Source organism: Emydura macquarii, unplaced genomic scaffold (genome assembly GCF_026122565.2).
Source record: "Emydura macquarii macquarii isolate MOO-44397 ecotype Brisbane River unplaced genomic scaffold, CSIRO-AGI_Emac_v2 contig_1045, whole genome shotgun sequence".
NCBI lineage: Eukaryota > Metazoa > Chordata > Testudines > Chelidae > Emydura > Emydura macquarii.
In genome coordinates this window covers 15,336,102-15,364,053 of record NW_027131182.1, presented here as the reverse complement: position 1 = coordinate 15,364,053, position 27,952 = coordinate 15,336,102, and the positions used below count along the sequence as shown (strand labels likewise).

Sequence of the window (27,952 nt, the reverse complement as noted above, 5' to 3'; positions counted from 1 at the left end):
TGGTATGTGGCACAAGGATGTATAGGATGTATGTGTGGGCTGAACGGACACTACTAATGGAAAATCTCCCATCAAGAGCTCGAGAGGCACATACGCACTTGAAGTGAAGCACCTATAGGGGGACACATCTTGAAGAACAAGTTATTGCACAGGATTAATATCTTCTTATTGTTAATGATTTTTATTAGATAGTGTCTGGGACCATAAACTCATAGGCATTGTACAAACACACAATAAGAATGCAGTCCCTGCCCCAAAGACAAGTGGATACAGACCAATGGGGAACAACAAGGAGACAATACAATCTAGGATGATAGCTACAGTGGTCACAGCTCACTAGTTGCCTAGCCATTGTCAAGTTTTTTGTAGGCATCATGACAAAGGAGAGTTTAAGGATGGATTTGAAGAACAGAGACATGGCTTTGTGGATGTTTATAGGAAGCTCTTCCTAAGCATGAAGGGTAATGTGGAAGAAAGCACAAAGGTTCTTATTTGAAAGTTTAACAAGGGGGTGATGAAGGGGGTGATGAAGGGGGTGATCATTGCTTGAGTAGAGCCAGGGAAATTCTCAATAGCATATATGAGAAGATGGGTAGCATGGGAGTAGGCTGTGAAGGTCTTGGAGAGTGAAAATAAGTAGTTTGTTTGATATGATGGAGAAAAGGGATCCAATCGCAATGTGTAAAAGAGAGGGGTGACATGCATGGTCAAGGAAGCGAGCTAGAAAAATGATCTTTGCAGTAGCATTTTCAAGGAATAGAAACAGGATATTACATTTAAAATAAATAAAGTCAGGCAAAGGAGTTTGAGATTAAGATGCAATTTTACATCATAAAGGAGAAGCCCCCTTAATACTGAAATATTTAAACATGCACATTTTACATAAGGAAAACTCTAAAAATCAATATAGGTTTTGTCAAAGTGCGAAGGTAAATTTTTAAACAGAGGGAAGAGAGACCCCTTTGGTACGCCATTTCTTACTGTTTCTAATCCTGCCTTTGCCTCCTACTTTTCCCTCCTGTTTGCTACCCTGGTCCCCTTCCTTCACTCTAAAAGTGTTTGTAAGGCTCTTCTTAGAAGTGCCGTAATGGTTTTATTTACATTCCTTGCATTTTATTACATCTGTTCATAAAGTATTTTTAACATCAATATGTATAACTTTAAAACAAATGAAGTGGGAGGGAGTATCTGGGATTCTCTCAATGTATTCTGGAGACAAGTGCATTGCTAACTTGTAGAAAGAAAAAGAGAAATCAGAGAAGCAAGGCAAACAAGTATAACAATAAAGTTTGACAACTCCATTTTCTTTGCCTTGTATTGCCTTTCCTTCATTTGAAATTAATTTACAGCTAAAGTTCAGGCTTATTGCTTGCAAACCACTTGACATTTCTGTATACAGGAGGCAGAGCATCAGGATTCTAATTTAATAATTACAAAATTATCGGAGTCAGAATACAAGGAGCTGCATAATGACTGAAATTGAGAAATAACTAGTGAATATGCAGAGCGGACATGACCTGTTGCAAAGGATTGCATAACTAGAGGGAAAACTGTAGATATGATTTAGTAATTGTGCATCATCCTGTGAGACAATTGTTTAGTTATTATTTTTTAGTAATTTGAACAATGTTATTAAAGCATTTGTTGCTGTGATCATGAGACTCTAATTATACATTTTATGTTTTCTAGGTATTATCAGTTTATGCAAGCCTGGCAATTCTGGGATCCAGTCTCTTATTGGGGTACTTTGTATACCAAATATGGAAATACGGGTATGGAATAAATCAGATAATTACTAAGTGATTAGTATTCTTAAACTATGTGCACTTCTAGGAGGTACTTTGTGGTTGTTAATATTTTTAACACTTAATTTTAACATTAATGGTAGGAAGAATGGTCAAGTGATTAGAGATTGCTAGCTTAGGACCTGGTAGAGCTGGATTCAAATCCATCACAGACTTCCTGTGTGATCTTGGGTAGATCACTTAGCTTCTCTATGCCTCAATTCCCCTTCTGTAAAATGAATATAATAGCAGTGCTTTGCCTCACAAGGGTACATGAAAGATCACGTGGCACTCATATACTGCAGTAAAGGGGACCTTACAAATAGGCTTGGAAGGATTAGATTTTTATCAGTAAATGTTGCTAAATGTAGATTTTTACCATACACACACACCATCAAAAATATTCCATCAATGTTGATAGAAATTTACAGATAGGCAAAGTAATAAAAATGCTGCTTTGAGAACATATTAGAGTTTGATTGAAGGATATTTACTTTGTATATTTTTACATGATGTTGACAGTTTGTGTTTTAAGGGTTATAAAGCTTTAACTTTTTTGAATCTCAATGTCTGCCATTAATAATTCAGACCTTCAATAACTTCCTACAACTGTGAAAATTAAAATGGATGAAAAAGAAAAAAAATGCTTAAAACCCATAATTTTGTGCAATGGTGAAAATTTAAATCAGTAAAGATCTAAAAAGAATGCTTAAAAATAAAAGATAGCAGTTGAAATCATAAAATATAGAAATTGAATTCTGCTAAGTTTTCTTAAAAATACTTGAGATATAGATATAGTAACTGGAAGAGTGAAATAAGTTTTATTTGTACTACCATATGTTACTCCTATGTATATCAAGAACCCATTATATGAAATTACTCAGTGATTAAATGGAGCTGAAAAGAACTTTCTTTCTGAGCTTGAGACAGTTTTTGATGCAGGAATTGTCCTTGAGCCTGCCAAGAATGAGAGAGAAGCAAACGAGAGAGAGAATGAGAGAGAAGCCTTCAGCGAAAGTTTAAAAAAGAATTTAAAAAATGCAGTTGTCACTCATGTCTCTTTGTGTGATGTAGAAAAAACAAATCTAGCTGGAGACTGACTAAACCCTAAAAAATGTATACTTGGAAACAATCCTTTATTGACAGGGAGATGGAATAGTTGACTTAATAAGTATGTTTTATCTTTAACTTCCTTCATTTTATTACTTTGTCTAACACAGAAATATTATTTTATTGGTCTTTCAGTACATAATCCTACATTCATTTGACTTCTGTATTTATTTGTGTATCATTCAGTAGCTATATTTTGGACACATTGCAAGGCTCGTACATTGCTTGCTAGTTAAGAATGGAGTAGCAACTCATAAATCCTTTCCTTTTGTCATTTAAATTACACATTTGCTATTTGTAATACAACAGTTCAGACAATAATTTTCTACTTTCTTTTAGCCAAATTTTTTTTAGATAGAATCAATTTCTTTTGAAAATTCCAGATAGAAAATGTCAAGGTGTTTCACATGGTATCCATGAGGAAGATGGCTGCCTTGTCTTGGACCTCTTGTTGCCAGCATATTAATTTAATTATTACTTTTCTAGCAAATTTGACTAAATTTGACGATAAGTGCCTGTCATAAAAGTCTAAATTAATCCGCTGGATAAACATTGAACTGTTGAATATGGATTCCAGTAAAAAAAAATGAGAGGCAACAAAAAACTTAAGCCTGAATTACCTAAACAGCTGGGAGGAGACCACAAAGCCACAGCAGAAACTAGCTCTGGATATTGTAGAACTGAAAGAATTCCTCAGGACAGACTGGATTCAATCTCAAAAGATATTTGTGATCTCTCTCAAGAAGTATGGGATGTAAAATCCCAAATGGGTCACTTGGAAAATGAGCCACAAAAGGCTGCCATTGAAATGAGTAAAATTAAAGAAGAAACTGCCTCCTTAAAACTTAGACTAAACTAACTGGAAGAAAAACAAGATGATTTAGAAAACAGATTTCAAAGAAATGACCTTCACATTTTGGGTATTGCTGAAGGTCTAGAGAAGCTGCTTCCAGGAGCTGCTCCCTGACATATTTAAATTGGACCCATTGTTGTCCCCTTAAATTATTGAAGGAGTGCATTGAATTCCTGGTGCTAGAAGGTGTGAATCTGGCAAACACAGACTTATCTTCAAGTTGCTGAAGTTCAATGATAAAGTAATGCTAATGAAAGGCCAGAAAATTTCTCTGTCCTAATTTCTCATCTGAATTTAATAACAAAAAAAGACGGCATTCAATGACATAGAGGAAATCCTGAGGGAGACCAATGTCAGATACAACATCAAGTCCCATATACCTTCACAATGGATTTAGCAGGCTCCACAAGATTTTGCAGACACCCCTTCAAAGCTTGCAAGATGCTTCAGACTGAAGCCAGATTTGACCAGAAATAACAGAATGGTTGTTTCACCATAAGGAACATTCTTCCACAGATTGAAAAATAGTTTTTTCTTATATATCCTTTAGATATGCTAATAATCACCTATATAATCTTCTAGCAGTTAGGCTGACTTCCGTTTACACACTTTGGAGCTGAGTAAAAACACTGCAATGCATGGATTAACACTAAAATGGGGGATATAACACCATCTACTGATGGAAGTATTATCTACCCTAATCATCACAACTTGCACTGCTAGACAGTCTCTTCATTAGTTCTGCCTCTGATGTATTGTATTTTTAACCACAAGTTTTTTGGAGCAGTCAATATTCCTGACATGTAAAGTAGGTAATAACCTGAACCATAAATAGCATTAGTCTTTCAGTTTGTGCAGGGCATTTGACATATTATAATCTGAATATTGTATTTTTTTATTTAGATTAGTTTTACTAATTTGTATTTCATTGACCAAATCAATTGTAAATTTGTGATGACTATATACATGTATATGCATATATATATTATACGTGTTCTTAACTATAGATCTTTTTGCATACCTGCTACCTTAGACGCCCAACTGAAGACATAAACTCATTCAAAACTAACCAGTATCTAATGTGTATAAATACAAACCATATCTTAAAGATGTGGTTTTACAATATTAACTGCGAAATAAGTATCTTTACAATAAAGTTATATATCTTTTAAAACTTTGCCATGAATTTTCTAAGGGTCTGATCCTAGAACATGAGAGAAGTCAATAAACCTTCCAAAATAATTAAAATCTTGAGACACCTAAGATGGAAAAAAAAAAAAAAAAAAAAAAGTAGCTTTATTGCAGGAAATTTTTCTAGTTGAAATAGATGTCAACAGAACCAAAAAGATGTAGGTAAGTGTAGTGTATCATTCATCAGTGAAGTCTAAGAGCAGAGGCACATCCATCTGAATTTATGCAGTGTTGGTCTGATCCTGAGGGAAGATGATCCTTTTTGACTCAAAGTTAATTCTAGGAAGCACTTACAACCGAAGTGCAGACATTGGATTAAAAAACACTGCCAACATCTTTTGTATTATACTTGTACTAAAGGGAGGCGATTGGAATACTACACTAGAAAGCTATCTGGACAAATCCAATTACAAGAGACCCAGCTTTCAAAACAGAATAGGCCAACCCTCGTTAATTAATCCATTTTATTTAAAGCTATATGGATACTGAGATACCCCAATGAACATGACTATACGTATTTCTCTATAGTACAATCATCTTACTCCCAGAATTGACTTTTCTGTCTTCAGAACTGATTCCAGCATTCATAGAAGCATCTATTGATGATATGCTAATTTTGTGTCATACGCCAATTATACTCAGCATACATGCTGGTTACACTTCATTTAAGTCTTCTAGGTGGGAAGCTGAACACTCTGCTACTAAAAGATGCAAAATGTTGTTGCACAGTTGATTCAGTCAACTCTAACTTCATATGAGAATATAAGAACTCAATTACCTTATAAACCATCTTTTGAGGAGCTCTGAAAGCTATTGTAAGGGGTAAATGCTAAAGTATACTCCCAAAAAGAGAGAGACTCAAGTTACTAGATTCTGGACAGGGAAGTAGATGATTTGGAGAGAATGCACAAGACTGACCCAAAAAGTGAAACTCTCCTACATTCTCTAATCAGCCCCAAATACAGATATAATGAATGCTTATCCAGCCAAATTAAATTTACACTCTGCAGAGCCAAACAAAGATACTATTATTGGGGAGATAAAGCAGGTAAACTACTTGCCAGAAGACTTGCGATGGAACTAGCTAGTAACAATATTTCTTCCTTATTACAAGGAAATGGGAGAGTCATCTTTGAACTCAGATATAAATAATCACTTCAAGCAATTCTGTCAAGCTTTTATATAACTCAGACAACCAATTTGACACTAACAGATTTGATCATTTTGTTGAAGGCTTGCCTTTTAGTTACCCTTACTTCAGAAAAAGTGTTGTTTACCAACAAAGATTTCTCAACACGAGATTGAACACGCTATAAAAAAAATTAATTCTGGCAAACTCCTGGAATAAATGACATTTTCGAAGATGTCTACAAAACGCTTTGTAGTCAGTTTTCTTCTATTCATTCAAGGGTCTTCACTGGAACATTCCAAAAAGAAACCATGTCTCATGACATGACAACTGTTTTATTTACATTAATACCGAAGAAGAGCAAAGACTGTCGCAACTGTGTCAACATCTGCCCATATCTCTGTTGAATACAGATTACAAAATAATTGCAAAAATTTTAGGGACATAATTGATGAGATGATGGTGTCAGTTATAATGCAGATCACACTGGCTTAATTAAAGGAAGATTGGCTGGTGATAAAATGAGAAAAATTACTCAGTAGATCCAGCAAGCTCAGATGTGATACTCCCTCCATAGCTTTATCTGTAGACGCAGTGAACGTCTTCGATAGGGTTGAATGGCTTTATCCGATGGCTGTGCTTTTAAAAAAAAAAAAAAAAAAATTGAATTTGATCCAATATTCCTGAACTGGATTAATGTATTACACATCTCTCCCTCGCTTCACTGTCAACTAATGGACTTTTTTCTTCAGCATTTCAACTAGAAAGAGGGACACACCAGGGTTATTCTCAATTGCCTCTCCTTTTTTAGTCTCTCTTGAACCACTGCAACATACATATTCAGTTCTCTACCATGGAAGGTATGATTATAAACAGGGATGAATAGAAAATCAGTTTATATGCTGATGACATTTTTGAAGAATACATCCTTATCTATGCCATAATTGAGTGTACTGGGCATATTTGGAGAGATCTCTGGTTTTCGTATTAACTGGAATAAATCGCAAGCAATGGGTGTATCCAAAAGACACTCTTCTCAGTTTCAGTACTCTCCATTTCAAATATACAAGGAGATCACTTACTTAGGTGTTAAGATTCGTTCTAATCTTCTGAAAATTATTTCTGTATGTATGCACCATATATTTAAACAAACTTCCAAGGTTATAGAGAGATGGCATCTTGTCCTTTCATCCTTACTGGGGAGAATAGAAGTAGCCAAAATGAATGTTTTCCCAGGATTGGCTTATATCATTAGCCTCTTGCCTTTCAAAATCATTCCCATGCCCTTTGTTCAAATAAAAATAGGCTTATCATGCAGTTTATAATATGGGATAAGAAACTGTCTCATGGATGTCACAAGACCCTGAAATCCTGGGCAACTGGAGTTATGGCATTGCCAGACTTGTATTTATATTATCTAGCATTCCAAATGCATCCTATTATAAGGTAGTTCACCTTCAGTGGTTATGTATATATAGCAGCTTGGTTTGAGAGAAAAAAAGCTTCGCTTATGCCATTTGGTTCCCTCTCTTCTTTTCTATACCTCAAGAATCTATCCAGACCTGAAGGAAAAATCCAATCTTTGCTTCTACATGAAGCATACTGCAGCACATTAGATGATTACAGCATCCAATCTTATTTATTCTATCAGAATATAGGATAACCTGCACCTCAGGATCAGGGCCAACTCCATGTTAAGACAGTTTGAATAGAAAAAGGATTAACAAAAATTCAAGATGATCAGCTTACCTTCTATTGCATGTGTAACGAACACCAGCTACTGCTGTCTCACAGTTCCTTCTTTCAATGACTATACTCCAGGATTCATGAACGCATCGGGAACAATTGGTTTGTTCTAACTCTGTCTTTTCTAGATGAATATGTTAACAAGTATGGAAACAAGTCACTGTAGGAATTACTTATAGATGGCTTAATGTTTTGCAATATCCTCTCAATCTCAGTCTCAAAGAAAAATGGGAAAAAGAACTTAGCCTTGCTTTCTCAAAAGAAATCTGGAAGTATAGGTGGTTTAATGTGAAAGATACTTCAAGTCTCTGCAATTCTTCCAGAGCAAGATATTAAACAGGTGTTACTGGACTCCAGACTCTTCCTTTAAGGCTAGATTAGCAATGCAGGGTGAATGTTGGAGGCCATGCCAATATTTCACACATCCTCTACATCTGTCAAATGCATGTTAAGGAATATTATATCCAGAGCGCTCTCAAAAACACTGTCACTATTTTCCCTTCTCTAAGCTTGAGTGCTGGAGTGCTTGGGGTGCTGGATGAGTTGGAATTATTAGTTATCTTTAAGATATGGTTTGCAGTAACTATTCTAGTGGCCAGAAGAGTTTCTTTGAGAAAATCTACAATTCCTCCCTCAGACACAGACTGACAGAATAAGCTCTCTACTACTGCATTAATGGAAAAATTAACTGTCTAATAGAAACGCTTGGAAAAAAATATGAGGCTGTCTGGTCACACACATGAAACTATTGCATACCTTTGCATTTTAGCATATATTAGTTCCTGTTACTTGTAGACTGTGTTCTCATGTATTTAGCTATTTAATCACTATAATAATTAATGCCCTGAATGACCTTAGAGTTCAGGAGGTTTTTTGTTTTGTTTTGTTTTGGGATTTAATTGGTTTGGTTTTGTTTTTTCCCAGTGGTTTTGCAAATTACGAGCATTGAACTTTATTATTTATATCCTAGTTCCTTCTTGTGTATGTATTTTTGTTTCATTATGTGCTTGTTTTATATAGAAACAATAAAAGTAAAGTTTAAAAATAAAAAAAAGTCAAGGCAAATTGAGTGTAATTTTTTTTTTTTTTTGCTTGATCTCCTGCTTTAAATAGTTATATTTTGATGTGTTTTTCATTTTGGATAACTTTCTACCTTTCAAGAGAGTGGCTTTTACCACCAGCTTTAAAATGAAATTCAGGTTTCTAATAGCTTGTGAAAATTAATATTTCCCTTTTGTATTTGTAGCGAGGTCTACTTGAGGTTCTTTATGATATATTTCGCCTTCCTCTCCCTGTTGTGACAGAAGAATTTATAGAAGCACTTCTCAGTGTAGGTAGGTATTAAGAATCAATGCACAATACAAGTTATCCTACTTATTTATTTATTCTAAAATTTGTGTCCTTTAGGGTTTTCCCTGCCACAGTAAATCATGTCAATATTGACTATTTCATCATGTAATTCGTTTTTAAAAAATACCTGTTTAAAAATTGGCTTGTTTTCAGCTGTTGATTACTTCCAAACATATCTCCCATATTCCAGCTTCTGTTGATAAGTAAAAGTAGTACAGGAGTTGTACTGATGGCAGTTAATCTTAAAGAACATTAGGTAAATGTATTGCTGTAGGATAATAGGATACTTTGACGGTACAGAGGGAGTTATCAGAGGTTAGATCAGAGTCACAGAAATCTATTGTTGAAACACTGGTTGGAGGAGTGCAAGGGGTGGGGAATGTTGTAGGATTGCATCCTATTGCATAAGTGAATTCATCTTTAATAATGTGAATCCTTGCTGCTCTCAGTGATCTATTTCAGTTCTTAAACATATTCCAGATAAGTCTAATTAAAATTCAGTACTTTTTTTTACATTTATTTGTCAAATTTAAATAATTATGGTGCTGTGTAGACTTTTTTCATCTAAGATTCATTGGGAAGTAGGATACATCTCAGCAAGACACAAGATTTTTAGCCAAGTTAAGTTTTAGTATGCTAATTACATAGTTTAAAAGAACACCACCTCTGAAATGTGTCATTGCTGCTAATGATATTAAAAGGTGTTATCACCCATGACAACTTGTGACTAGCACTCTGACTGTTAAAACAGTGTTTTAAAATAATCTTTGGTTTTTCTAAACATCTGACTTTCAATAGTTTTCTATTTGTTGCATTTTTTTCCACATAGCAAAAAGACTTAATCTTTGCTTCCAATGTAGCCAGGTAGATTACAAACACCAGAACTCGCTTTTCTATGTTGTAATTGTTACAGTATCTACTTGCACTTAACTACCATAGCAACATTTCAATGCTTTTATTAAGTAATAAAAAATTTAAAGTTCCAGTTTTAATATTTATAAATTTATCACTTATCATAAATGTTTAATTTCTAAATACCCAGTGTCTGCCTTTGATTACTAGTCGTACATAATTAACTTTTGTGCATTGTATGTTTGCTAACTATATGGGAACTCTCATCTGTACTGCATACTTACCATAGTCCCCCAAGGTAGATGTGTGAGGCTCCAGGGTCAGATGTCCTTTGCACTGAGTGGTGTTAGTCTTCTGTCACTAGAAACAGCCTCTCCTTTGTTTTTCACTGCAGCAGTATGGAGCCAGGAGGAAGGACAAAGGGCAGGAAGTAGCCGTAGCCTTCCACCCTTCAGTAGTGTGCAGTCTTTCCATCCTCCCAGGTTAAATCTTGGGCAGGGTTGCTGACTAAAGCTTGGTCTAGATTACAGACTTCTGTTGTCTGAGCATGGGGGCTGAACACCGTTTAGCAATCTGTGTATACTAGAACAAATCATGTTCATATTATCAGCAATACTACCTTCTTGTAATCTGAGAACTGGTGTTCATATATAATGTACATACTATATGGTAAGTCTCTTTCAGTTGGTCCAATGAAATATATTACTTAACCCCCTGATGTATGTCTCATATTAAGTTTTGGTTAATCTGAATTGTGTGATTTGCTAATACTAAATTCAGTACTGTATTAAAGTGAAGAATGTGGAAATGATATTTTTATTGTTTTGGTCTACTCTTGAAATTCGAACAAACAAACAAGACCAGTACTATTGCTAATGTAATGAATAATTTATTCTAATAAATGTAACTGTCAATATCAAAATGACCCTTTAAAGTCAAATGGTACAAATACTAATGTCCATATTTTTCTTACTCTAGATCCAAGTCGTTTTCAGGACTGTTGGAGACTTTCTGATGGTTTTGTAGCAGCTGAATCTAAAACTATATTACCCCATCGAGCCAGATCAAGGTAGTGTTTTGTGACTGAAACTGGATGATTGTTGTGATATTGTTGTGACATAAGTTGTATTGTTTTCTAGCTTTTATAATGAGAAATAAAAACAAAAGAAGAAACTACACATTTTACATTTTGTGTGCATGGTTTTTGTTTTTGTTTTAGACCTGACCTCATGGATAATTATTTGGCTTTGGTGCTTTCGGCTTTTATTACTAATGGACTTTTAGAAGTAAGTGCAGATTTTAAATTAGAATGATCAATTCCCCATAAAATATCAAAATAATACGAAAATGTGTGTACATTAAACACAGCTATTTCAGTAAATTTTCACTTTTTTTCTTTAAGGGTTTGGTTGAGGTAATTACAAGCAGTGATGATCATGTGTCTGTTAGAGCAACAATCCTGTTAGGAGAACTTTTGCACATGGTAAGTGAGGGCTTATTGTTCATTATAGGTGGGATTGGATACGTCACATGTTGTTAAAGTTGCCTGACACTTCTCATTATAGAACCCTATTTTCACTAGCTTATAACTTTTCCAAACTTTAACTGTTTGGGTTGAAATTTTCCATGGTGGGTGCCTAGCTCAGGCTGAAATGTTTTGGAAAATTATACCCAAAACAGTTCAGCCAGTACCAAGAATGAGGTCAGGGGAAAATGTTATTTTGCCCATGTTAACAAAATTTCTAATGATCTTTTCTTTGAGAAGCTCTAGAGCCCTCTCTTGCTCCTTTTGGAGCAGAGGCTTAGAATTTTGCAGGAGAGTGCTGTTTGTATCAGGACAGTGAAAATCCACCTAAATTTGGCCAACTTAAAAGCTTTTGAAAAATTGCAATTGGCACATGCTCAGACTTGCAAGAGACTTCATGGCTTAATTCCTGAAGATTGCATTCACTCTGAGCATGCTCCAGCCCAGAGCTAAGCAGGACTTTGCGAGCAATTGCTGCTCTGGGCCAGGCTGTGTCTGGGCCAGTGAACTGAGAGAAGGAACCCTATCTCTTCTATGCTGTCAGTGACCTCCTCTGCTGGACCCAGGCACTGAGGAGAAAGAAGTTGGCTGATTCATATGAAGAGGGGATAAGAGACTGACCTGCTGGAAGATTGGATCGGGACAGGGAGCCTGGAGTGGCAGGGGGAAATTGGGACAGGCTGATCAAGACGACTGGGACTGGGAGAAGGAAGTGGGGTGGAAGAAAGAAGATGGATATAGATGGATCTGACAAGGAGCCCAGGGTGCAGGAGGAGAGATGGGACTGGCTGAGCAGACTTGGACAAGGTTGTGGTTGGGGGAGACTGATTCGGTGAGGAGCCTGGCAAGGGGATGGGGAAGATGGGTGAGATAGCAGGGTGGGTGACTGGAAGGTAGAGGGTTAGGGACACAGATTGGATGAGAGGCTTAGGGTTCAGGGGACTACCACTGGCTGGGTGAGAAGACAAGACTAAGGTGAGGGTAGGGGCACTGAGTCCAATTGGGAATGAATGAGCAAGAATACTGAAGGGGGAAGAGGAGACTGAGATGGAGAGTTTGGGAGGTTGAGACTAAAACAGGCTGGGCAGGGAGACTGGGACTGGGATGGGAAGTTTGAAGAGTAAAGGTTGTGACTGGCTGGATAAATAGAATGGGATTGGGATGAGGACTTGGGGTGGAGAAGAAACAGGAGATGGACAGGAACAGTTTGGAGGGGATGAGACAAAAGACATTATGATTGGGGGAATAGGCAGAAGAGTGTGTGCCCCCTAGAGCACATTCCCCTGCAAAGCCCGGTATAGAAACCAAGATTCCTGAGTCTTTCCATTCGTCTGCTGGTGAATGTCACAGATTTTTGCAGACAATAAAGTGTGTCTTAGCTCCCTCTAGTACTGGTCCACCCAGAGATGACAGCCTACTAGTTATCAGTTACTCCATGAGCTCAAGTGTCAGGGGTCTGTGTAGTGTATCTAAAGGTTCCCACTCCACTGATGATGTATATGGGTGTCAAATGAAATAAACAAATTCAATCGTGTGACGTTCTTTAAATCACTAGGAAATTACACACAACACACCTTTAAAAAGCATAATTAAGGTTGCAAAATCAAGCACAAGTTAGGAAATGCCAGATTTAAGGTTGTCTGTGCAGCTTTAATTCAGCCACTTTGCGGGTATGCATTATAACAATCTTTAATTACATGGTCATATACTATTTTTTTCCATGGGACCCCGTCTCATTCAGTGCACAAAATGAATGGTGCTAATGAACAGCTATTTGACATTTTGTTTTCTCCTGTGCTTATTTACTGCACACTACTGAAATCCTGTTCAGAAGACAGAATTATTCATTTCCCAAGCAAAATAGCTGCTTTTCTATGGCACTCATCGCTACAGCATCTGAGTGCTTCACAAATGCTATTATTTTATTTCATAACACCCCTGTGAGAGGAGAAAGTATTATTATCCCCATTTTACAGATGGGGAACTAAGGTATACAGCAAGAGTAAGGGCAAAACTAGCCACTAATTTTCGGTGGCCAATTTGAGACCACTAGATCTGACTTTTACTTAGCATCGTATAGCACTTTCTGTGTTCAAAGCAAAGTTCCCATGGACTTCAGCTGCAGCTGAGAGCCTAGCACTTCTGCAAATAAGGGTCACAAGTTAGGTGTCAGAAAATGAGGAACAAACTTTCCACTAATTGGTTACTAATTGTTTGTTCCTATTGCATAGGAACTCTGTGGCAGAGACAGGGATAGATACCAGTTCTCCATGGCATTATTCAACTGCCTTAACCACAATACAGCTTTTCTCTTTCTGCAGTCCTTTGCTTCATTCACTACAAACCTTCCAACTTCTGCAACAAATAAAGGGGGAGGAGGGAGTCTGACAGACAAGTCTTCACTACACAACCCTGTTTCATCCCAGAGTAGGTCCATCTTGTGTGCTGAATGAGGCAAAGGCCCCGTGGAAAAAATATCATGTAATTAAAGACTGTCATCATGTTTACACCCGTAGAGAGTGTGGAGGAGGGAGGGGGAAAAGAGGGAGTGAGTAAATTAAGATTTGATAGGCAACCTTAAATATAGTGTTTACTAATTTTTTTGTGCTTGACTTTGCAACCTTAGTAATGTTCTTATGATATAGATTTTTGTGTATAGACCTTTAAGATTTATTCTGACAATTAAATTCTTTGCTATTCTGGACAATTACTATTTCAGCACTTGGAGATAAAGAAATATTAATTAATATCTCTTGCCTCTGTATAAAGACTTGCTCTGGTCATTCTTTGTCTTCATCGGGCAAATGGAAATCTGCTTTCTTAGTGGAATTTTTGAGAGCTCAGCTAAGTTTTTTGTTTTGTTTCGTTTTTTTTTTGTTTTTTTTTCATAGCTCTAATGAGAGAGACCACCTATTCTGTTTTATATAGGTTCTTATAAGGTTTTCATCAACATAGTATCAGAATTCTTTCCAATAATACATTAAGTAATGTGATTAATATATGCCCACTGTGTTTCGTTCTCTCTCCGAGTCGAGAATTGTATGTGCACCGTTTTGTTTTTGTAAATATTTGTTTTTGGTGAGGCTTGTTGTTTAAATGTACACACTGTTGTGTTAGAGAATGAATGCAAGATTGAAGAAGTGCTTCTTGCACTTTGAGCAGAAAGTGGTGAGTTTTTTGTGATGGCCCTCACATCCTGTGGGAGTTGGTACAATAGTCTAGGACCAGCTCCCAAGAAAGCAGTCTCCTACAAAGAGGAGCTTTACCTTTTTGGTTTAAAGTGCCTTTGTGTCTGAGAAGAGTTGTCAACTATGGTCTTCATCCTGGAGTTCTAGAGGGTCTTTTAAGTATGCTGGGCCCAGACCATTGAGCGCCTTGAAGTGAAGAACTGATATCTTTAACTTGACTTGATGATCTATTAAAAACATAAACAAAAAAAAACAACTGCTGTAGAGAACTAAGGACTGAATCCTGGTTGCTGAGGAGAGGGTATTGCAGCTCTCTCTGTGTGATATAATTGGGCCTACACTCATTGTGAAGGGATAAAAGAGAGGGTGAGGGGATCTACTGAGATGGGGTGGGGGATGGGAGAACAGGAGAAGGCAACTCCAGGCTGGAAAGGGACATCACAGTAGTTCCTGTAGGAACAGCATTCCTGAGAAGCTGGTGCCTTGTTTGCTGATGCGCCTCTGTGTTCACCCCAGTGCTGGTGCTCTGTCACGTCCTCCACCCCAACGTGGCCACTGGCACATATGGTCCTGACCCTCTGCAGGCTAGTTGTCTCTGCTGGAAACCTTGGTGACTGAAAGATGGAACCAGGCTGGATTCAGGGAGTCTTACCTACTCCGCAATGGCCGGCCCAATTTCAATCGCCATGGCAGCCACTCCAGCAATTCCTCTTAGTCCCACTCTTGTCTTCAAGATATTGGAGGACAGGAATTTAGATCCACCCCTAAAAAATTTCATTGTGGGGACTCTAGCACCGCCTTACTCTTCCCCAGATTCTGCTGGCACTGAGTTGTGGTGGTTGAGCTATCAGCCACCTGGTTTAAAAGAGAGGGGTCTGGGATGGCTCGATGGTCTGATATGATGGACTATTATTTCATAAAGAAACAAACAAATGGGTAACCTATATTTCAAAGATGGGGTGGGAGGGTCAATTTTGGTGTGGATAAGGATATAGTTCTGTTCTGAACACAGACTTCATTTCTGTATTTCTAAAAAAATGTTTGCACAGGTGCTTCTTGCTTTGATCAGTGCTTCAGTAATAAATCCTTTTGAACGTCCATGAGTGAATGAATTCTTTAGAGACGTTACAGAAATATTTTTGTGCACTTTCATCTGCAACACAATTTTTGCAGCCAAATCTTTAGAGTATTTTAAAGGTCACTAGCAACTAAACACCTATCAGTTCTGTTTCATACCTTTTTCCTGAGTATTGTTACAAATATTATCAAAGAATACTACAGTTGAAGAGCAAAAACTATTTCTTATTCCATCTTTCAGTTTGTTTACTTCGGGTATTTGACAACATTTTGTATTATCATTTTCACTGTTTAATTTGATTTTAAAACCAAAAGTTAGCAAGGGACTTGCGAGGCAAGTGTAGTCCATAAAGCTATTTTAAATACCTTTTAACAAATGTGCTACATTTCAACGTTGTCATTTTAGTAAAGAAGGCTTAGTGTAAATGAGAACCAAGTACTGTAATCAATGTGTAAGAAAGTGTTCTAGCACAGACCCATGTTATATGAAAAGAGAAAATGGGACCATATTGTGTCATTGTTTTGCATAGGAAAATTCTGTTAAAATCAATGGAATTTTTTTGTGCTATTTATCTATGAAATATGGCTGAAAATGTATCACATTGATGAATAGCTGGACATAGTTTTTAAGAACAAATGTATCTCTTTCAGGCAAACACAATCCTTCCTCATTCACATAGCCATCACTTGCACTGCTTACCAACGCTAATGAATATGGCAGCATCTTTTGACATCCTGAAGGAGAAAAGACTGTAAGCATATTACATTGCACTAAGATACTAGGAATGTGTGAACATATACAGTATACATTTATTACAGCTAAAAACACTGCTGTTGGTTTTTTTAAATGTGCGTACAGAAATGTGTTTTGACCCTTACTGGATTCATTTCTGTAGTTATTAATGGTTAGTACATATACGCAGAACAGGTAGATATTTTTTTTAGTGGATAGTGTGTAAGTTCCAGAGTTGCAATATACTGACCATATTAATCTTGAAATTCAGATAGAATTGGAAAAAGATTTTGATATGAGCAAGTTTGTCATATCAAAATGACTTTGCGTCAGATAGTACAAGGATTAGTTTTATAAAGCAGTTTGTATTACTAAGAAGAGATCTAAATTAATATCTGACCAAACAGTATAAACCTCATTACTTGAGATGTGTTTTGAATTTTGTCTCCCTTAACTGTTTGAGATGGCTAGTATTTAGGATGCTGGAAAGGTTAAGGTGCAAAAACCTTGCCTTAGCCAATGATAGCTCTAGCTATATTAAGTAGTAATTTGTCAAATTTGTGAATCATTAATAGCAAAATTAAAAACTGAAGAACAATGCAAGACTTTTTCTCTCTGAAAACTTGTAAACTAGAAAGGAAAATGCTTAGTCTCAGAAAGATTGACTATCCAAGAGACTGTGATTTACAAAATCCAGAGGAATAGTTTCTGTCTCCTGCTACAGCTTCTTTTGTTTGAGGCTTCCACTAATTTTCAAAATGTTTCTTATACTGTAGGTCTGTTTAAACATGCGGTACAAACAAGCAGAAGCTTCAAACAATTGCCACTGCATTTGATGGAGTAGGCATACTGTACTTGCCAATTACACACCAATCATAGATTTTTGCCTGGCACTGTCACATTGATGAAATGAGAGCTATATGCCAACAACCCTAACTAAAAATCTAGAAAAGCCATTTATTCCTCACAGTAAATAAGAAAGAACATTTAATGAGTGTTTGTTTTTTTAATAGAATGTCACTTTTTTGCAGTTCAATTTCAAAAGAGTGAATTCTTTGCATGTAGTCTATGTTATAAAGGGCAGAAGTCAGATTAATTTTATTTATTCCAAATTTCTATAAATTGCCTATCTATAACTCTAAGTGATTCTACACTATTCAGTATGCTTAAGTATTATATCCTTTACAAAGCTAAACAATTTTGTAGTAAATGGTGCAAAATATTGTAGCTGTTGCTTGTGATGGCTCAGTATTTTCATACATTTTTGATCTGGCTTTCAAAATCTGTATCCGGTGATGATAAACCAGGAAGGATTACTTGATATTTTATCTTCTCCATTGTGCTGTTAATGATAATCATTGAATTATTTTTAAGCTACTGTTGTAAAATCTCTGGTGCTATGTTCGATGGCTGTAAGTGGTATCCACACTAAAATAATAATAAAGTTTCTGGGAAGATTTCCAAGGTGTTATTGAAAAGCTTGAGTCAGTGTGGCAAGAAGGTTAACTCTTAAAAAGGTATACATATTTCAGGGAGTGTTCTTTTTTAATATGGTTATAACTCTGCTTAAATTCCTTTTATATTGCAAGAGTTGTTAATATCAAGAAGGCCATAAGGTGTATGAGTATCCTTTATCTAAAAATTGTGCTGAATGTAAAAAATATCCACAAAATGATTTTAATGTAAACACTGGCCTATTTAAAAAAAAGAGGGACGGGGGGATGAAATACTAATTTTAAACTATTAAAGTTGGACTTAAATGGATGCCAGGGAAGAAATAGAATATCTGTAGTAGTACCTGGTAGTTTCCACATTTGGTCAGGACAGTGGGTGGGGAGAGAGGGACTGAAGAGTAGAAATGGCATATCTCCACACTGGTTTGACTTCCCTTTACTTTAGATTAGTTTTTCTGCCTTTTGGCTTCTTTGAAAATAATTCAGAGGGTGGAAAGCCTTTGCCACTTAACTTCAGTTTTCCCTACCTGTTTTTACTGAAGATATGTAGTCTTACTGATATCACATCTGTTATATTTACGGATCCTGACACCACTGTCTGTGTTGTCTTGACCTAGGAGTTCCAAAGTTACAAGTTAAGCTTATGAGAATAGTTGTCCATCAAATAACATGCATTAAAAGTTTCTTTTTTAAAAAAAGTAGATGGAAATCTCCCAAGTGTGGAACAGTGCATATCCAGGTATTACAACCGTATCTACTAGTGCTGCTTTTCTTAGGATTGCTGTACTCCCTTTTTTAAAAACACACACACAAAAGCCCCCAAACCCTCCTTTTCAAGCATTTGTAAAACTTGTAGTTAATGCACACCCTTGGGTCTTATCTCTAGGCAAGTGGTATGTCTCCAAAGTTGTCAGTGTTCAAGTTTATGATGAATATTTGACTTGGTAAGCTATTTTATGTCTAGTACTAGTTTGATTAACTCCTGAATTGGCCCATGTCCTGATCCCCACTCCCTCTTGTTTCCTACCTCTTAAGATTTCCAAAGCTAGTTTCCCACTGAAGGCACAAGACTGAAGGGTGTAAATCTATCAGCATTTACACCTTCAAAAATGATAAGAGCACAGTAATTTTATTCTTCCTTTTTAACTTCAGAACCTTCATTTCTCATTGACAACGTCTTGGTTGACCCAAGCCTATTTAATATAAGACTTAGCAGTGGTGGCCTATGTTTTATTGTAATAATATCAGTTAAATAGTGATAAATATCAATATTTTTCCCTACTAGACGAGCCAGTGCAGCATTAAATTGCTTAAAACGCTTTCATGAGATGAAGAAACGAGGACCTAAACCTTACAGCCTCCATTTAGATCATATTGTTCAGAAGGCAATCTCAACACACCAAAAAAGGGATCAGTACCGTGTGCAGAAAGATATCTTTGTTTTAAAGGTATTTTAATTAACCACTTAACTATTATTAAGCTTAATGTTAAATTTGAGAGAGACTGCAATTAATTTATATTCTGAATTTTAAACATAAAAATCCAATTCTCCAGAAATCTCTATTTCTTTTTTAAAATAACACACTTGTTTTTGTTTAACCCATGATCCTTTATGTATTTTCTCTTCAGAAATCAGATCATTTAAGGGAAATTGTGAAGCTTATTTTTAACTTTGATCAAATACATTAATTTGCAAAACAGGAAATTAAAATTGACTTTCAGAACTGGAAGGCATGCTAAAATCTAATTTATCATTCACTACTTATGCTGTTTACTACTTTGCATTTTTCTAAGCTTTGGCAATAAAACTAAACTAGTTTTTAGTTAATTTCAATACTAGTTTTTAGTCAGTTTCACATTTAGGCTATCAGTGGGGCACCACAGTGTTACAGTTTTAGTTGTCTAAGCACAGGATAGGATTTTGCCAAAAGAAAAAAAAAAAAAAAAGGAAATGCTTTTCATTGGAATTTGTCTTCAATTTCAAAACTTACTATAAATTAATTTGAGGTTTAGACTTTGTAATGCTTATTTCACTGCTGGTAATGTAACCTTGTTTGATATACCATACTGTTTGTCAAGCATTATTACAGATGCAATTTAATAAATTAATGAAATGACTGTCAATTTGATCATAAGCATTTTTATGTTAGGGTAATTTGCAGCAAAGAAACTTACTATTTTCTCTTCTTTTCTAATATAGGATACAGAGGAAGCACTTGTAATGAATCTTAGAGATAGTCAAGTACTTCATCATAAAGAGAACCTTGATTGGAATTGGAATCTGATCGGGACCATATTGAAGGTGAGCAAAGAAAATATATGATAGTGGGTTTTATGAAATAGGTTGAAAAAATAATTTGGCCAATTTCTTATGTGAACTTAAACTTAGTAATATTAGAACAAAGCTATGAGAAGCTGCTTGTGAAGTCTTCTCGGAAAACTAGGCTCCTGTTTGGTTTTTTCACCAGGAGTGTTTGTATACTCTGGTATTTCTGCTTTTCAAAATGTCTTGTAGTCTTTCTATTTAGTTGTCTTACTCTGAATTGAAAAACAAGAATTGTATTTAGTAGACCACTAAGGTTTCTCCTCATAAAATTGGAGAAATTAGAAAATAGAGAACTATTAAGTCATCTAGTTAATTTTCCTGCAAATGCAGGATTTTCCCTACAGTATATTTTCTAGTGCTTCGTCATACTAAATTTTAAATGTTTCAAAGGATGAAGCTTCAGAGCTCCAAAAGGAAATCCCATTTTATTTTCTGCTTGTATTTTAACTTCATTAAATCCTGTTTTATTATCTCTTAGTATCCACTTGTGTTTTTAACTTAGTACTACAAATACAATTATTTGATATTTACCCATTTTAGGTTATTAATAAAAACCCAATTTAGCACTTATCTCTACAACTTTCCACCTAAATACCATTCTTCAAATTCATGTTGAAATTTATCCATTACCCTTTGACTGAGGGGTCTCAGATATTTTCATCAGTGACATTGCTCGTATTCAGAACAATTGAAACTAATATTTTAAATGAACATGCAGCACCATGAAATGCTTGGCTAAAATAAAATGCTTTCCTTAATGCTAATGGTGAATTCTATTTAATGCTATTGAGAAGGGAGTGACCGGGAAATAGAATAGACAGCTAAAAAGTGTTGTCTTAAGAATCACACTTGTCTGATAATTTTACTTCTAGAATTACAATTCATGCATAGGATTGCCATAACAGAAAGATTAGAATTTTTTTCCTTTATTTTTTTCCAGCTGTTAACTGTGCTACCCACACTTAATGAAAAGTGATAGTGACTATCTAATCAGTTGCCTTACTTCTCATGTATTAGCATGATGATGATATTGCTATCATGCATTGCCCAGGCAGGAGGGACGATGTTCATGTGTATGTTCTTCCCCAGACCTTGCAAGAAGGTGTTTTCTCCTAACAATAAAAGTACAGAGGACATTGAAGAGACAGCAGGCAAGAATGAGCACAAAGAGAAAGTGGTAGTTCAAAAAGAGTAGGCCCAGGCATGCTTGTGGTGTTCATGGGCCTATCCAAAAGAGCATTATAAACACCATTGGGAAGCAGAAAAAAATCTTATTAAAAACTGTTTAATGGGTGCTGTATCAAAACATTAACTGTATTCAAACTTTTTTGTATTAATATAAAAAAATTCAAGTAGATAGTGTCCATCTAACATGAGCATTTTTAAAGTTGCTGTTTATTTACAAATAAGAAAAATAAGCAGACTTGGTTTTCCATTAGCACATCATAATTTGAAATTTTATTCACTAGAGCTTTCTATACGGACACAAGTGGCCCACTTCTCTCATCCCTACTCCTCACCAAAGAAAACATGAACTTTTTCAATACAATAAATAAAAATTGTAAATGTTACAAGACTCGATAACCATTAGTTCTATATTTATAAACAGCCAGAACCTGAGTGAGTATGTTCAACTGTGCAGCTAATTGAAAGCAAATAAAGATGTGATGACACTTTAATTGTTATTGGAATGAAAGCATTCTTCACACGCCTCTTAGATTCTTTCACATACAAACAGAAAAACTAATGAGAAATTTCTAAATAGTATCTGAAACATCTGTGTCAATATATAGAAGTGGGAAAATTTTATTCAATAACACAAGAGTGATGTACAAGTCTGATGATATGACGTATCTGCTCTTTTTCTAGTGGCCAAATGTAAATCTAAGGAACTATAAAGATGAACAGTTGCACAGGTATGTAAAACTTATATAGACTTCCTGTGAAGAAAAATGAATTTGAAACATTTCAATAAACTGTTCCTTGGAAATGTCACATTTCAAAATTCTACTCTGTGTATAAGCTTTGAAAATGAAATTTAGGTAGTTAAGGTGTAAAGCTTTAAAAAAAGGAGCCATTTATATATGCTAAGAGTTATTTTCTGTGCAGAAATATTTAATATATTTATCCCCTAAAATAGAAGGATATCAAGTAGGCAAACACTCTTCATTACATTTTTAAACATCAAGAGATTATATTTTCACCTATTTCTTCAATTTAGTATTTGATGGCAACACTTTGAGAAACATTCCTGAGTAAAACAAAAGGGTGAAGATTAAAAAAAAAAAAAAATTGAAATCAACTGTAGGTTTTTTTTAAACTAGAAGCTCTAACACTAAGGGTATATCTACACTAGAAATGTAAGTCGATCTATATTAGATCAACTTATAGCCACTGCAATAATTGCTGTGATGATGCATGTCCAAACTGCCCTCCTTAGATCGGTGGTACGGGTCCTCACCAGGAGTGCTTCCACCAACCTAAGAGGAGCAGTGTGGGGAGCTGAGAGACCGGTCTTTCAGGTCCGCTGTGATCTCCTTGCTGTGAGCCCAGCTGCCGCACAGGCTCCCAGCAAGCTGCGCCCTTCTCCATTCCCCGTTCCCTGTTGGGAGTACAGAAAAGCTGCCCAGGACTTCTTGCCTCCACATTCCCCGCTGGGAGTGGGGGAAGCCACTAGGGGCTTCTTGGCCCTGCCCACTGCCTGCTGGGAGCCGGACAGCACAGAGCCCTGAAATTGACAAGACAGCCAACAGCCGATGTAAGTCACAGTGTCTACACAGACCCTGCCTACACCGACATAAGCCTTACGCTTCTTGTGAAGGTGGCGTTATGTTGGTGTAGTAGGGCACTTAAATTAACATTGGCGGGCGGAAGGCTTTAGTGTAGACATTGACATAATTAGGTTGACGTAAGTTACCTTACATCAACCTAACTGTGTAGTTGAGGCCATCCCTAAGTGCAGTGTTTTCCATCTGCATTTATAGTCTTTGGAACTAGGGCAGTTTTCTTTACACTTCTACTCCCAGCTTGAAGTGTTAGTAAAATCTCTGGGATGTCACTTACAACGTTGTCCTTAGATATTGATCCGAATAAACAATCTTTTAGTTTAGGATACTCATTTGTGGAGATGACAGGATATTTCACGTAGACTTGTGAGGAAAACCTACTGCTAAGATACAACTTCAAGGATTACATCTTGCTCTGACCTCTTAATTTCTTTTAGTAAAAATAATCAGACTACTTTTTAAGTGTAAATGTAAAAATGGATTTCTACCCTTCACGTTCTGTCCTGAACATGAATGGTGGTATTGTGATAATCATTATGACTACTAACTGTACTCCACTTTCCTCCTGTCCCCTTTCATACACATACTATACAAAAATAATTACTAACTGGTAATGTGTGGTAAAGGGTTATTTTCCAGATTCAGTAATTTTTAGTATTACTCTTTTCAAAGGAATGTCTACAGTTCTGTCCATTGTGTAACTGTTTCCTAGATTTGTACTGTATTCAGGCATTATTCCAGTGGATGCTTTTTTTTTTTAAATGCTCAATAAGTTGTGAAAAGCTATAAAAATACTATAAAAATTATTTCTGCACTTCTGGAATTGCAAACAGCTAGCTCCATGCTTCTACTGCCATGGAATACTCTCACTCTTGGTTGCAATTAACATAGATTTTTAAAAAAACCAAAAAATTCTGCTGTTTTGGATGACTCAGGGCTATGAACTGTTAACTGGATCATTCTCACAAATGGTTGACAACAAAATACATTTTTTCAGTCTTTTATGTTGTCCAAATATATAAATACACAACTTGTGCTGTGTGACAGTGTAATCTAATGTGTGTTGTGAAAATCTTATAAAATGACTCTTAAAAAAGGTTAAATCACAATTGTGGTGTTTGGGTTATTGCTACCCGTACCTAATCTTTGAGAGATGCACATAAGCATAATGCTTAAGAATTATGAGTTATGTTAGCTCACATGCCCTTATTATAGGTTAATATAAAACAGACTTGAGAGGATTTCTTAGGAATTTCTCTGGTCTGTGTTTTGTCAGTAAGACTTGGACAGAGACCAGTTCTCTCACTTCTGCTGTAACTAACAACAATTAAAAAAAAATTAGTGTTTGCATAGAGAATCATAGATACCTTTTAAAAAGCATTCTATATTCTCTTATACTATGGTATGCAATGTGTATACTAAATGACTAATGGTTTATGGCAAATATTAATATAAATCCTTTAATTACAAACTTAGGGCCCTGCTACTGCAATCCTAAATTGATTTCACCTGAATCAGTGTAGCTCTGCATTGAGTCAATTGTAGGGCTCCACATTTGATCATTAGTAATGCTGTTTAAACTGTCAAAATAAAAAGTATCACTTTGGGAAAATATGGTGTGACATGCATAGGCATGTATTTTTCTCTAAGACAAATATATACCAGCCACTATATGGTCTGGCTTCTCTTAAGAATATAAAACAAATACCAGGACTGATTAATTTTTTTTTTAAACTGCCACGAGAAGAGTAATTACTACAGGAAGTGGGTTGCACTTATATAGACATATGGGGTAATCGCTAAACATTCCACAGGAGAAATGCTACAGGAGAGATTATAACTGAATGAATTTGTCTTATTGCCTGCTTTGGTTGTTTGCAGTAACATTTTTTATTCTTGAGAACTTGAATTTTTTGTTAGTTTTACATCGTAGCATTCTCAGAAGGCATAGAAAGAAACTTTGTGACATTTTATGTGGTCACATCTCTGAAATTGTTCTGCAGATAAGTGTTTTTGGGCTGCCCGATCTTTTTTTCTGCAGACTACAATTTTAGTAATTTGAGGATAAATGTTCTTGGTGCCCAATACCCTAACTTGTACAAAATATCTCTTTCATGCACGTACATTCATATGTATTATTTCTTGCAGTACAGTAAGAACTTTTTGGGTAATCAACTAATTTTTCTAATTTTAATCTTAATTAGGTTTGTACGGCGACTGCTGTATTTTTACAAGCCTAGCAGTAAATTGTATGCCAACCTGGATCTGGATTATGCCAAGTCTAAGCAGCTCACTGTTGTGGGTTGTCAGTTTACTGAATTTCTTCTTGAATCTGAGGAGGTGAGAAATTATTTCAGCCACAATATGTAAGAAAAAATTACTAACAATTCTATGCGCTAGACAAGCAAAATCTTAATTTTAGTGAAGAGCTTTGCCAGAAAACTTCAAGGTTTTAAAATTTCAAAAGTCCAGCTTGGCAAGTCTAAGGAAATCAAAGTTGGAATCCTGAGGTGCCCTGTCCAGCCGTTGTAGAAGTACCTCAGTGCTGCGGTGATTTGTACGTTAAAAAAAGAGGGGGAGAGGGGTTTTGTTTTGTTTTGTTTTGTTTCTAAGTATAGATGGGTTTTGTGGGATGTTCACTTGCCTCTTGTTCAATATCCATGTATCCCTGTTATCATGCTCAAATTCCTTTCCTTCAACTATACTAAAATATTTTACTGTGCCTTTACTCGGGGGACCAGAAAAGTCTTTTTATAACTGTCATCCTGCATATGTCAGAATTGTTAGAGCTCCCTCAAACCAAACAGTCTCTTTTAATTTGCCTTTAGCTTTTTTCACTGGGTTAAACTGTGTTTTCTAGTTAACATTTTTATTTCATCATCTTTATTGTATGTGCATTTTCAGAAATTTAAATGAATACATTTTAGTAAACAAAAACCAACTAAAGCTGTTCATTACTGGTAATAAATGAAAATATCTTCTTACTCCTTTTGGGTAGGATGGACAAGGCTATCTGGAGGAATTGGTAAAAGATATTGTGCATTGGCTCAACTCTTTCTCTGGAATGAAACCAGAACGCAGTCTTCAGAACAATGGGTTACTAAACACCCTTAGCCAGCATTACTTTCTGTTTTTTGGTACACTCTCCTGTCACCCTCATGGAGTGAAAATGCTTGAAAAATGCAATGTTTTTCAGTGGTGAGTGTTTGTATATACTTCAGTTTGTAATATGCTGTGCATACATGTACAATTATTATGAAACCTGCAAATAGTAAATAAGGATCTGTCTCCAGCAAAACTGAAAACCACCCAAATCTCACTGGATTCTCCAACCTCTTCAGAAAAAGTCTTGAAGTACAGATGAATGTTGTAGAATGACCTGAAGATGAACAGTATTAGTTCAACACCTAAGACCTTTACTTTTTTTTTCTATGCACTTCTGACTGACAAAAACATCTTGATGACAGCATCAGGGAGAATGTTTCTTTCTACACATTGGAAATATGAGAAGCAGGCAGGTAGCATGTATTGTCAAATATCATGCTAATGTTTCCTAAGCAGCCAGTATCAAATTAACATTTGTCCTTACCTTAAATTTGACCCAACATATTATGTTGAATAGTAGAGCTTTTATATTTTCTACTGGTCCAAAGTAAAATTACTAAGCTTGTGATGATAAAATAGTTGAAGATCTCTGCTTAAATCTCATTCAAATGTAGTAATCTTGGGGGGGTGTTCATTTAAAAAAAAAAAATTCAGATAAATGTAATTAAGTTGATGATGAAGGTAAGTCCCTTTTAAGCCATTTGCATCTCTTGTTAGAAGCTAAAGATTCTGTATGCTACAGCAGTGTTTTAAAAAATAGGAGTTTATAATGTGTTCATTAAAGATAAAATCCAAAGTGGGTATCATTGAAGTAACGTTATATCAGGCTTTACAATGAGGAAATTATTTATAGAATTTCTCCAAATTGCATGTTTTTCATGTGCTCATAGACATTAATTCAATTATACTGACAAAAGTTCTTCATAGTGGTTTTCAAAAATTATGGTTTTAATAGTAGTATTGCTTACAGTAAAAAAAAGTCAGAAGTACTGCACTAATATGGAATAATTTTTACCAGATTTAGCTGCATCTGTTTACAATGGTATGAATTTAAATGTATGTATGAAATGGAGTGATATTACTTTTTATTCTAATGCATTTAGCAAGTATACAAAGTTAATTCAAATTGTTATACTCCAAATGATAGAATACATTAGCAAGATGGTATATGCATATGTATACATGCATAAAGTACTAAAGTTCAAAGTGGATTCCAGCAGTAATATTTTCTTTCAACTTTTTTCAGTCTTCTTAATCTCTGTTCCTTGAAGAACCAAGATCACTTACTAAAACTGACAGTTTCTAGTTTGGATTACAGCAGAGATGGGTTAGCAAGAGTCATCCTTTCCAAAATTTTAACTGCATCTACTGATGTAAGTGTAATAATCAAGCACACTGCTTGTCAATATTTACTGTTAAACATTTGATTTGTTTTTTGTTTTTTTAAAAAAGGTAAATGTTGTTAATTTTAAATGTCATTCATTCATTCATTTAAAAGAGGCTTTCATTTTTCTTATTTATGTAACACAAATTCCCCTGGCATACCACAGAAAACTTCTTAAAATATAACCAGGCCTTATGTATTCTGAGAATCTGTAGCTGCTAAGGGGAGATGTTGAGGGCAAGGAAGATGGGTGGTTGAGGGAGGGGACTAGGAAGGTTGAGTCAGGATGACAGGTTGAAAGTGGAGGGTAAGACCTTGGACTCAGTGACTGGAATTGGTAATTCATATTCTTTAAAGAA

General features: G+C 35.6%; 1 protein-coding gene across 6 annotated transcripts in view; it reads left to right on the top strand.

The window, feature by feature from the left end:
• RICTOR (RPTOR independent companion of MTOR complex 2) overlaps positions 1-27,952 on the top strand; it is a 175,263-nt gene that overhangs the window by 112,950 nt on the left and 34,361 nt on the right. For all 6 annotated transcript variants that reach the window (XR_010919215.1, XM_067545554.1, XM_067545557.1 and 3 more), the window contains 12 exons: positions 1,690-1,772; positions 9,060-9,147; positions 10,994-11,084; positions 11,235-11,301; positions 11,418-11,498; positions 16,457-16,557; positions 19,278-19,440; positions 20,193-20,294; positions 22,188-22,234; positions 25,309-25,444; positions 26,103-26,302; positions 27,456-27,582. Coding sequence is in view for 5 of the 6 variants with exons in the window: in XM_067545554.1 (XP_067401655.1) it covers positions 1,690-1,772; positions 9,060-9,147; positions 10,994-11,084; positions 11,235-11,301; positions 11,418-11,498; positions 16,457-16,557; positions 19,278-19,440; positions 20,193-20,294; positions 22,188-22,234; positions 25,309-25,444; positions 26,103-26,302; positions 27,456-27,582 (1,286 nt within the window). In the remaining variant the exon portion in view is untranslated. The remainder of the gene's footprint in view (positions 1-1,689; positions 1,773-9,059; positions 9,148-10,993; positions 11,085-11,234; positions 11,302-11,417; positions 11,499-16,456; positions 16,558-19,277; positions 19,441-20,192; positions 20,295-22,187; positions 22,235-25,308; positions 25,445-26,102; positions 26,303-27,455; positions 27,583-27,952) is intronic.